This window comes from Neoarius graeffei, chromosome 12, assembly GCF_027579695.1.
Source record: "Neoarius graeffei isolate fNeoGra1 chromosome 12, fNeoGra1.pri, whole genome shotgun sequence".
NCBI classification, from domain to species: Eukaryota; Metazoa; Chordata; class Actinopteri; order Siluriformes; family Ariidae; genus Neoarius; species Neoarius graeffei.
The window spans coordinates 6,575,445-6,587,212 of NC_083580.1; the positions used below are offsets into that span (position 1 = coordinate 6,575,445).

The 11,768-nt window shown below is 44.3% G+C and overlaps 1 protein-coding gene across 1 annotated transcript in view; it reads right to left on the reverse strand.

Moving 5' to 3' along the window:
* The window catches only part of entpd2b (ectonucleoside triphosphate diphosphohydrolase 2b), a 34,360-nt gene extending 23,708 nt beyond the window's left edge, over positions 1 to 10,652 (reverse strand). Inside the window, exons 1-2 of the mRNA XM_060934972.1 lie at positions 10,536 to 10,652; positions 1,291 to 1,408 (exon numbers count right to left, since the gene is read on the reverse strand). Coding sequence (XP_060790955.1) covers positions 1,291 to 1,408; positions 10,536 to 10,652 — 235 coding nt within the window. The remainder of the gene's footprint in view (positions 1 to 1,290; positions 1,409 to 10,535) is intronic.
* Positions 10,653 to 11,768: the final 1,116 nt, after the last annotated feature.

Consider the following 11,768-nt stretch of genomic DNA (forward strand, 5'->3'; position numbering starts at 1 on the left):
ACGGTGGTGTAGTGGTTAGCGCTGTCGCCTCACAGCAAGAAGGTCCTGGGTTCGAGCCCCGGGGCCGGCGAGGGCCTTTCTGTGTGGAGTTTGCATGTTCTCCCCGTGTCCGCGTGGGTTTCCTCCGGGTGCTCCGGTTTCCCCCACAGTCCAAAGACATGCAGGTTAGGTTAACTGGTGACTCTAAATTGACCGTAGGTGTGAATGTGGGTGTGAATGGTTGTCTGTGTCTATGTGTCAGCCCTGTGATGACCTGGCGACTTGTCCAGGGTGTACCCCGCCTTTCGCCCGTAGTCAGCTGGGATAGGCTCCAGCTTGCCTGCGACCCTGTAGAAGGATAAAGCGGCTAGAGATAATGAGATGAGATAACAATAATGCTATCATTTCTATAATAAGAGATAATTCACAGGCTGTAGACTCCATACATAAACAAATGTTCATCATTAATGGATAAAAAATGCGTTGTTATTTAATAAAGAAAACACGCGTTTTTGTTTTGTTTGTTTGTTTTTTTACACATTTATGGAAGGAGTCTCCAGTGTCAGAGGTTGGCAGGGCAATGACTGTTTCGGCAGTATCTGCTAACTTGTTTCTGACTTATTTCTACAACAATAAACATAAATACAAATAGTTTTTTTTTAAGTACACCATGTTCACTAATAAAAAACTGCAATCATTGGCAAATTGTTGTGATATAAGAGGGATTAAACACTTCCGGATGTGCTGTTATTGTGAGAAATTATTATACATACAGGACGCTTTTCTGATGGAATAAAAACATGGGTTCTATTCCCTTCTAGCAGGTTTCATTCATTTGGTTTGACAGCATGCAATATTGTTCGCATATCGCTTATCCTACGTGTATTACATCACTCTACCCATTGGAGAATGAGCGTTGAATATGGTTTATGATATATATTGCATGGTTATCAAGACGACATGATGTCACACATCGGAGATGTAAAACTTAATAATAATAATAATAATAATAATAATAATAATGTTTGGCTTTTTTTCGTAGTATATCAGATATATTCCATTCAGCTACTCGTCTTCGACTTGTTCAATATCATGCTAGCTGAATGGAATATATCTGATATACCACGAAAAAAAGCCAGACAAAATTATTTAAATATTCAACTCCAGGGTGCTGATAGTGATCCTGCTTCATGCTGAGTCACATCACACCAAGCTATTGTTGATTATTTTCCTACAAACAGCATGTCCTCAAGTGTTTTACTCCTTATTCATGTTATCTGCCCACTTAAAGAATAAGATGCATTCTCTGACCTTTCACCTTGCACTTGCTGTGCTGGGTTACCACGCCTGTACCGTTGTGTTTGTCCGCTGGCCATCTGTACACGTACATGGACGTGTGAGAAGAACCAGCATCCAGAACAATCCCATACTGTCACAGGGCAGAGAGAGAGAGAGAGAGAGAGAGAGAGAGAGAGAGCACGTTAATATTCAGATATGAGCTGCAATTCTGCTTATAAATCATATTATGGTATTTATCTCTTGGTACAGTGTTGAAGTCTACACAGTGTGGTTATGATCAGAAATATATTATAGGATCAAGCGAGACACAAGGCAGATGTACTGAAAGTACTGACTATCGCATGAGCGTGTATAGGCTGGGCAGCTGTACTCCTTTGGGAGGTTTCTATTGGAAATACAAGTATCCCCAATATAGAAGAAATATTTTCTTCATGCAACTAACATCTGTTTTCCCAACTCTGTATCAAAGAACACTTTGTTTGTGTAGAGGTCAGAGCGGGTGGGTGGAGCACAGAAGTACGGCAGGCCAGAACTGAGTTCCAAAAACTCTTTTTATTTGCACTTTACAGTCGCAAACATACACTCTCCCAGCCACACGCATATACACACACATCAATCATCTGGTTCGGGAGAGCTCACTTCCTCTGCTCTCTCTCTCTCTCCTTATATAGGGCGTGGTTGCTGGGAAGACACACAAACAGGTTAATTCACCTCAGGTGTAGTGATTCTGCCACTTACCTTCCCTGGCTCCGCCCTCCTTTCACAGACCGACACTTGACCACGCCCCCACTGCCACAGTTTGGTTCCTGGATCCATATCAGAACTGTTTCTACTTGTATTACCACTTTTTCCTTTTACATTACAGGCACTTAGCAGACGCTCTTATCCAGATACAACACACCCAGAGCAGCCCAGGGAGCAGTTGCGAGTTAGGTGCCTTGCCTGAGGGCACTTCAGCCATTCCTGCTGGTCCAGGACACCGAACTGGCAACCTTTTGATCCCAAAGCAACCCAAGCTGCTGCTCTAAACTTTAGGCCATGGCTTCCCTTTGAATGTCGTTTCCTCCTTATTACTAGTATCTTATACGGCACGGTGGTGTAGTGGTTAGCACGGTCGCCTCACAGCAAGAAGGTTCCGGGTTTGAACCCAGCGGCCGGCGAGGGCCTTTCTGTGTGGAGTTTGCATATTCTCCCCGTGTCTGCTTGGGTTTCCCCCACAATCCAAAGACATGCTAACTGTACGTTACTAACTGGTTGACGTGGGACAGCCTTGGGCTGAGGTACCCTTGAGCAAGGTACCTGACCCCTGACTGCTCCCTGGGTGCTCTGGTGTGGCTGCCCACTGCTCTGAGTGTGTGCGTGTGTTCACTGCTTCAGATGGGTAAAATGCCAAGGATGAATTTCACTGTGCTTGAAGTGTGCATGTGACAAATAAAGGTTTCTTCTTCTTCTTGTAATCTTTCTCAGAGGAACTGTCATAAAGATGTTTAATGGTAACAGAAGACTATGTCTTAAATCATTAAATAACACATTTGTGTGTGCTGTCACCTCCCTTGCTACTGTCAAAATGCATGAACTTGTCAGGCTTTGAAGCACAAAACTGGAAAAATTTAGCCAGTACCATCAGCAGATCAATGGTGGTGCCATCTTTCTGTTCACTAGGTTTTTTTTTCTCACAAAACCAGACATTTCGATTGTAAAATCCCACTATAATGGTGTTTTTCCTTCAGAAACTTACACTGCGCCTCACCCACAGAAAGGGGGAGAAGTCGAGACAAAGCAAAAAAAAAAACTGAGCCTCTGGAATCTCTCCAGCCTACCAGCCGCCTCCAGCGTCAGCGCCTCCCCTCGCTTCTCCATCACACACGAGATCCGGTCTTGCATATGGCAACAGAAGAGACACCCTCCTGGACCTGGCCACATGCTCACCAGTGGGTCCACAAGGCCGTAACCTAAAGTCTGAAGTCCTTCATCTTCCAATGGTGGAAGTGATTGGAGCTGACAGCGTGATTCTAGTCCACAGACCCTGGACGACAGCTGACATGAAGGAAAGCATGGCTTCTCTTCCCAATGTGAGAGAGGTAGGAGGAAAGAGATTTGGTAACGAACTGTTGATGTTTTGCAGAGAATTCCGACCGACCACCCATGAACTTCACCACCTACTCATGACCAAGATGGGTATAGATTGGAACAAGGTTTCCAGAGAGTGGCCAGAAGCTGACCAGCGGATGGTAATAGTGAGTACAGAAATACCCTCACTGCTCTCTGTGCTCGTCTGATCGAAGCTTTTCCCTTGAACATAGACATGACTAAGATCAGTATGTGTAAGCAAGAAGATGGTGAAGTGGTGTCAGCGTTTCTCGCCTGTCTCACCACCACGCATGAGAAACACAGTGGCCTGACCAGGCCCGTGACCCTGGCTGCAGTGGAGGACACTCCTGAGCCTCACCAAGATCGAGCAGTACGCTGTGCATGCAGAAAAGCTGCTGAAAGAGAAGGAGAAGACAAAGTCAACACAAAGAGACCAAGACCTACATGCCGCCATTCTCACTTTTCTCCAGACTGCTCAGCCTGGACAAAGAGGAAGAGGTCGAGGTAGGGGCCGAGGCAGGATGACCTGGGGTGACCCGTCCTGGATAAAAGATGCAACCTGCTGCAACTGCAATCAGAAGGGACACATTGCTCAAGATTGTCTCCACAGTAGCAGGCAGAAGCCCCATGAGGAGTACAGCAAAGCAGACTGATGGGCAGACTCCAGGAACGGGCCCCACACAGAGAACAGGGGAGATAACACACACACACACACACACACACACACACACACACACACACCTGATGATACACATACACATAGACAGGAACATTCACACAACGTTAAACACATTAGTAGCAGCACCTGCATGCAACAGGTTTCTGATTCTGATTAGTAGCAGCACCTGCATGCAACAGCAAGACTACACAGAAACGCCCGATACACCAGTCCAGATAGATACACCTGAAGTTGCATTAAGTTTGTTAAAATACACAACTACTCCCTTCTCTAAACTCCCTTGTATGCCCCTCACTGTATGTGGCCATGTATTGATTTTTTTTAGTAGATTCTGGAGCAGGACACTCAGTCATACAACATGGGGTACTTCCAGTAGACCCACCGCTCAGCTCAAATTAAATTCAGATGATGGGCATCTCAGGACGACCTGTAACCGAAACTTTCTCAGTCAACCTCCCGTGTAAAAGCGAGGGAGGAATAGTTACGTCCCACTCATTCCTCATCTCACATATATGTCCAGTAAATTTGTTAGCACGCGATTTAATGTGCAAATTAGGAGTAAATCTCACGTGCACTCCAGATGGACTAACTATTGAACTAACTGAAATGTGCGGTGTGCAGTATGGGTTTGGAAGCCCCCTGTATGTGTATGTCTGGCGGCTCTGCTCAGATCAACTCGCACAAACTCCCAAACACCTTGTACAGCTCGCACACTTGAACACCTCATCAGTTGACACAGATTATATGAAAGAGGAAGATTTACATTGCACAGCACATGTTCACCAAGGGCAAGATGTAGAGTTTGAAAAGACTTGGTTTGCAGACCCCCACTCACGTGAAAGATTGACCCTCAAAACTACATATTGGTCTAAACATTATTGTGTTGTGCAGGTCCATTTTACTCGTTGTCCGAACAATTGCATCAATGTTCATCACAGTGCTCTCAAACATGTTATGCGCAGCCTCGTCTCAGAGGACTCTGAGGTCGGCTGCTGCCAGTATGATTTCTTTGACATCGTTAATTCTATACCCCATGTCTCATTAGCAAAGCCACGAGCCGATCATTGGAAAGACATGGGGAAATGGGTTAAGAAGTGCACAGTCAATGACAATGAATGGTCCCAAACAGAGGACCCTAGTGTGTTGTTTTGCCAAAAGCTTGGGGTCTACAAACAAAGTCATGCTATGTGTGTGCATGTTAAGCGCAGCGTAATATTAGCCACTGATGATCCTGGAGACCCTGGCCATAGTGGCCTGTTTGTCTCTGTTTCCACAGGCATAACTCCAGCAGAGGTGCACCCCAAATTGGCGGGAATTCCAAATTCCGTTTGGGCGAAGGGTAAACATGATGTAGGCCTAATAAAGAATGCTGAACCAGTGGTGATCACCCCCAAATCAGATTTCAGGCCTAAACAGACCCAGTACCCACTCAAACCAGAAGCAATCGCAGGTATAAGACCAGTCTTTGATTCATTGCTGAAGGCAGATGTAATTGTCCCTTGCCAGGACTCTCCAGTGTGCTATTTTCTATTTTCCCAGTTAAGAAGGCAAGAAAACCGTCCCAGCCCGATGAGTGGACGTTTGTCCAAGATCTGCAAGCAGTCAATGCTGTGGGTGTTCCGCGTGCACCTGACGTCCCTAAAGAGCGCTCTGCAGACCACACCCATGCTGGGACTGCCTGACCCCAATAAACCATTTGTCCAAACTGTAGATGAAAAGAAGGGTTTTATGACCTCTGTTCTTTTGCAGAAACATGGGGATAGATTAAGACCTGTAGTCTACTTCTCCAGCAAATTGGACCCAGTGGCGGCTGGACTTCCTGTTTGCCTGCGTGCAGTTGCCGCAGCTGAAAAGGCAGTAACTGCTTGCAGAAATATTGTGGGATATTCTAACCTCACCCTTTTGGTCCCACATGCTGTCTCCCTGCTTCTGTTGGAGAAAAAGACATCACATTTGTCAGCACAGAGATGGTTAAAGTATAACACTGTCATACTTGATATGCCTAACATCATTGTGAAACATTGTTCTGTTCTGAATTCTGCCTCTCTTCTCCCTACAGAGGACGATGGAGAACCACATGACTATGTTGCTCTCACTAACGATTTTTGTTCCCCCAGGGCAGACTTAAAGAGCGACTCTTTAGGAAATCCAGACATGGTCTTCTATGTGGATGGTTCAGCCTCCAGAGACTCAGAGACGGGAAAGAACAAAGTAGGTTTTGCCGTAGTGTCAGATCACAAGGTCCTCAAGGCGTCGTGTCTGCCCTCAAACTTGTCCGCGCAGGCCGCAGAGCTCTGTGCCCTTATCGAGGCATGCAAATTGGCTGCATGGCAATCTGTCAATATTTTTATGGACAGCAGGTACACATTTGGCGTTGTGCACAATTTTGGCATCATTTGGAAACACAGAAATTTTCTCACTAGCACAGGATCTCCCACTGCACATCATAAACTGGTCTCTGAGTTGTTGGATGCTATTCTACTCCCTAGAGCCATTGCTGTGTGTAAGTGTGTTGCCCATACTAACAATACTGATCTTGTGTCTCAAGGAAATGCCAGGGCGGACGTGGCAGCTAAGTGTGCAGCCTCAGCTTCCAGTTCACCCTTTAACCTTGTTTTTCCTCAGGTTTCTACCCCCTGTTTACAGCTAGCAGACCTTCAGAGCACTGCCACCCAGGACGAGAGATGAGTCTGGAAACGGGCCAGCTGTAGCTTTGCAAACTCGGTCTGGGTTTGTCCCTCGGGCCGTCCCTGTTTACCAAAACACGTTCTCTTTCTATGCAAAATTGGCACATGGGCTCACCCATGTGTCAAAAGGGAAGATGGTAGCAGAAGTAACAAAGAGATGGTTCACAAAGGGGTTTTCAAATTATGCTGCGAAATTTTGCAAGCAATGCTTGATATGTGCACAACATAATGCAGGTCAAGGTATCAAACTAACTCAAGCAGCACACCCAATACCAGACAAACCATTTGATCATCTCCAAATGGACTTATTGAACTGACACCTAGTGAAGGGACAAGGTATTGCCTGGTAATAGTTGACGTTTTCAAAATGGGTTGAAGTATTCCCCACAGCTAAACAGGACTCAGAGGCGGTAGTCGAAGCACTCCTGGGAGATATAATTCCTAGGTGGGGTATACCTAGCAAAATCTCAAGTGACAATGGAACACCCTTTGTTAATGCAGCCCTAAAGAAAATAGGAGCATTCCTAGGGATAGACCTGATACAACATTGTGCCTACCATCCTGCCAGTGTGGGAGCAGTAGAGAGGGAAAATGGGTTCCTTAAAAAATAAACTAAGCAAAGCTTGTGCAGAAACAGGGCTAGGATGGACAAAGGTCCTCCCTGTAGTACTCACACAAATGAGGACGCAAACTAGGCCTAAACATGGGTTAAGCCCATTTGAAATTCTGTTTGGACGAGTACCCAACACAGGGATAGGGCCAGCTCAAGGAACACTGCCGGACACTACACTGTGTGATGATGCAATGTTGAATTACTGTGCAACGTTGTCCTCTGCTTTGAAATCTATCCACAAACAGGTAAAAGAAGCACTTCCCAAACCCGCTGAGGGACCTCTGCACGATCTACAACCAGGGGATTGGATAGTGGTGAAGGATTTCCGACGAACCAAGTGGAACAAGCCACGGTGGAATGGCCCAGTCCAGGTCCTGCTCACGACCCCAACGGCAGTGAAGGTCACAGGCAGAGTGACGTGGATCCACGCTAGCCACTGCAGGAGGGTTCCTGAACCGGCTGAGCAGGAGGAAATGGAAGGCCTAAGTGACCCGGACGCTAGTAAAGCTTGTGAGGAAGAAAGGCATCACTACATGGAACAGTGCAAGTATAACATCAATCACGCACGCACCCTCAATAGGGAGAGTATTTCAGTATCTGGCCGATAGATAAGTCTTAGGGTTTCGAGTTTCCTCCAAGTCCCAGTGAGGTGGGACGAGGGCTGATAGGGTGTGCCCACCCTCTGAGCACCAACAAACGTCAAGAAGGACAAGGGTTAACTCGGTAACATCACTGAGGCACTGAACAAGATGCGCAAGGTTGCTGAACAATTACAAGCAGACGAACATGGAGGAGACAAAGACAGCTGGTGGCGTTGGTTTGGTGGCTGGAAGACTCTGATTCTATCCACTATACCGGTCCTAGGTTTAGTGATTGTGATGCTATGTTTGCTCCCTGTTTTCTGTCAATGTTGTATGTCTGTGTTTCAGAGGCAGCTGACAAATATTGGTTACCAGATGGTGAAAATAGACTCAGACGACTTGCCTGACTGGCCTCCAAACCCACACGAAGACTATAACCCACTGTTCAATGTCATCAGCACAGTTGACATGAATGAGTCCGAACTTAAAACACTTTCATTTCTGGTTGTTTCCTGTTCTATTATTCCTGATCTATGTATATAGCTTACTAGCGTTAACTTAAGACGTCTATGTCTTACAAAACAGCCTTAGCATTATCCCTGTACACTCAATGACGTGTTAAGTCAAATCTCTCTGGGAACTCATATCACTGAAACTGTGTACATTTCTTTTCTTTTAGCAATTATTATCCTGTAGGATAAAAAGGGGGGAAACGTGAGGGAAATTTAATGGACGAACATTATTATTCTCTCTGTTTTTCATGTTGAGCTAAAGTGGCTTAGTGTACTGAGAAGAGATGTTTTCCACATGCTGTACTGTAACTGCCTTTCTGTGACCTTGGTGGTGATAAGCAGGGAGCTTGAGTTCTCTCTAACTTGCATCTGCCTGCACATACCAAAGCATGCACTCATTAGCAAAGCTTCATAGAAAATCTTGAGCCAATCACATGAAGACACAAGCAGTGAGTAAATGCCTTTAGAGTATAATAGATAACAGCCAAGAAAACACAACTCAGAGCAGGCGCGTACTCTCACATCACTGAAGTGGTGTCTTCTTCTCTTTTCTTCTCTTTCCTTTCCTATTTTATATATCTTTTATATGACCTACTATGCCCTGTGATGACCTGGCGACTTGTCCAGGGTGTACCCCGCCTTTCGCCCGTAGTCAGCTGGGATAGGCTCCAGCTTGCCTGCGACCCTGTAGAAGGATAAAGCAGCTAGAGATAATGAGATGAGATGAGATGATCTACTATAATAAATAACTGAAAAGACAACTGCTAAGTGTTCTGAAGTGTTTATTAGAAGTTTCCATTACACATGTTACAAAAAATAAGGAAAATATCTGAGTCCTCATCTCCAATTTACAAGTCCAAATGCAGTTAATGCACGAGTCCGAGTCCGAGTCAAGTCACGAGTCATTAAAATTAGGGCACAAGTCAGACTCGAGTACTACAAGCCTGATTAAAACATGGAATGCATTACAGGTTGGCGTAAAAAGAAACCTAATCTAGCTATATATTAAATTCGGATTTGTTTGGCACCAAAAGTGATCAAAAACCCTCTTGTCAAATTTGTTACATAAAGTTTGGTTTTTCAGATCATGACAATTAATTACTTATTGCATGTTAAATCAGATTTCCTTGATATGGAATGACCAGGTCTATCCAGGAACTCAGACGAAAATAATTATCTACAGAAAAAAGCAGTTGTCTGATTTTGTCGCTGTGCTATTCAGTTAATTGCAGTGTTTTTATTTTGTATACTTCCTCATCCCCTATTGCCATTAATTTCTGGCTACACCACTGATGACAACCAAATACCATTTTGAACTTTCCCTATGATTCGCACAAAATGCTTCATCGTTAAATGAAAACTTACAAAGGGAATGAAACTGACAACCTTTTGGTCCCAAAGCTGCTTCTCTAACCATTAGGCCATGGCTTCCTCTGGTTCGTCTCTCAAACTCGTTCTCATGTGTCCCATCAATAAAAGTCATTTAAAAAGTGTTCTGACATCACTGTTGTTGCTGTTTTTTTTTTTTTCATTTAAACGTGAGGCAGTGAGCTCTGAAAAGAATTTAATAATAAAAGCTTATCGAAGTGTTAGAAATGTTTTATAGAGTGATCCCGTCGTAATAATTACATGTAAAACTAATCCAGTCTGAACACGGCTAATGCTGAAGTGTAGAGTATTTCCGGGTTGAGCATGTTGTATTCGGAAAACAAAATAAACCTCGAATAAATTTAAGAAGAAAAAAAATATGTGCAATGCTAAAGTAGGACAGTTGGCTGGTAAATAAAGGGTTAACTGATGCACCAGAGACAAATACTGTCCATTCATTATTCTTTCTCATAATTACAAAGATGCAAAGACTTAAGAACGTGAGCAACCATACCAAATGCCAAAAGTTGTTTTTTAATCCTAAACCTGCTCGGATAGCGAAAACAAAATGCATATTTTCAGCGAATCACTAATCAGCAAGCTGAAGCTGGAACAGTCATGAAAAGGTTACTGAAAAGTTCTTCTCCTGAAAGAGAAATGCATCAAGGACAGGAGAACAGAGATAAAGTGCATAAAGGTTGATTTCAGTAAGAGATACAGGATTACCATATATTGTGGAGGTTCCTGGATCTCCTCCACGTGCACAGTGAGCAGGAGCAGAGCCACAGCAGCAAAGAGAAGAAGTGCAGCCGAGGCGACAATCCAAGTGCGCCGGGTGTCCATTTTGGCTCCAAAGCTTACACTCTAATAGGGATGTGGGCTGATCTTAATGCTGCACCATGCACTGCTTCCTTATTCAGTGTGATGCTGGCTACATTAGACAGTCTGGCATGAGTTTCCCAACAGCATCGCAACACAAAGATCACTGTGAGATGGTCAAGCGAGCATCACACTGAACTATCTCTCTCTCTCTCAGTTAAGATGCAATGCTTTTGAAGAACTCAGCCCTTATCAGTAAAAAATGACTCATCTCAGGTCTGAGTGGACTAGATTCGATAAGATTACCAGATTATAAGAAGAACAAAAAAGTAATACCTGAAAGCAATTATACCGGTACTGTAGTTCCAAGATCATTTTAATAATAACTTTAATAAGAACTTCTTGTTGATTCTAAGATTCCTGTTCTTGGCTGCAGGAATAGAACCCAATGTGTTCTTCTGCTGTCACATGCTGAGATACTTTTTTGCTCAACATGGTTGTAAAGAGTTGGTATGAGTTGTTATATCCTTCAGGGCAAATCAATCGAGCCCTTTTCCTCTGATTTCTCTTATCAACAAGGCATTTGTTTCCACCCATAGAACTGTCGCTCACTCAACTCAATGTTTTTTGTTTTTCACACCATTCTGTGTAGAGACTGTTGTGTGTGAAAACCCCAGGAGATCGGCAGTTTCTGAAATACTTAAACCACCAGTCCATCTGGCTCAAACCAACACCCGTGCCACAGTATAAGAAAGTCACACTTCACTGTGAGATCACAATTTTTCCCATTCCGATGTTTGAACATTGTGAACTGGAGCTCTTGATGTGTGTCTGCGTGATTTTATGCATTGTGCTGCTGTCAAGGGATCAGCTGATTAGAGAACTGCACAAAAGAGCAGGTGGATGTAGGTGAGTGTATCATCCTAAGAAAATTTAGCTGAAGATATAGCTATAACCATAGACATATAAACATAGACTCCGCCTTCTGCGTAGAATCATACGTCATCCTCGCCGCCATATTGGATGTGGCAAAGTGGAGATTCTTCAGCCGTCTCTGGTATAGCGTCTAGACAGTAGCCGAGAATAAAGATGCCTCATTCATGTGCTGCGTTTAACTGTACCAACAGGTTTACCGTCCAA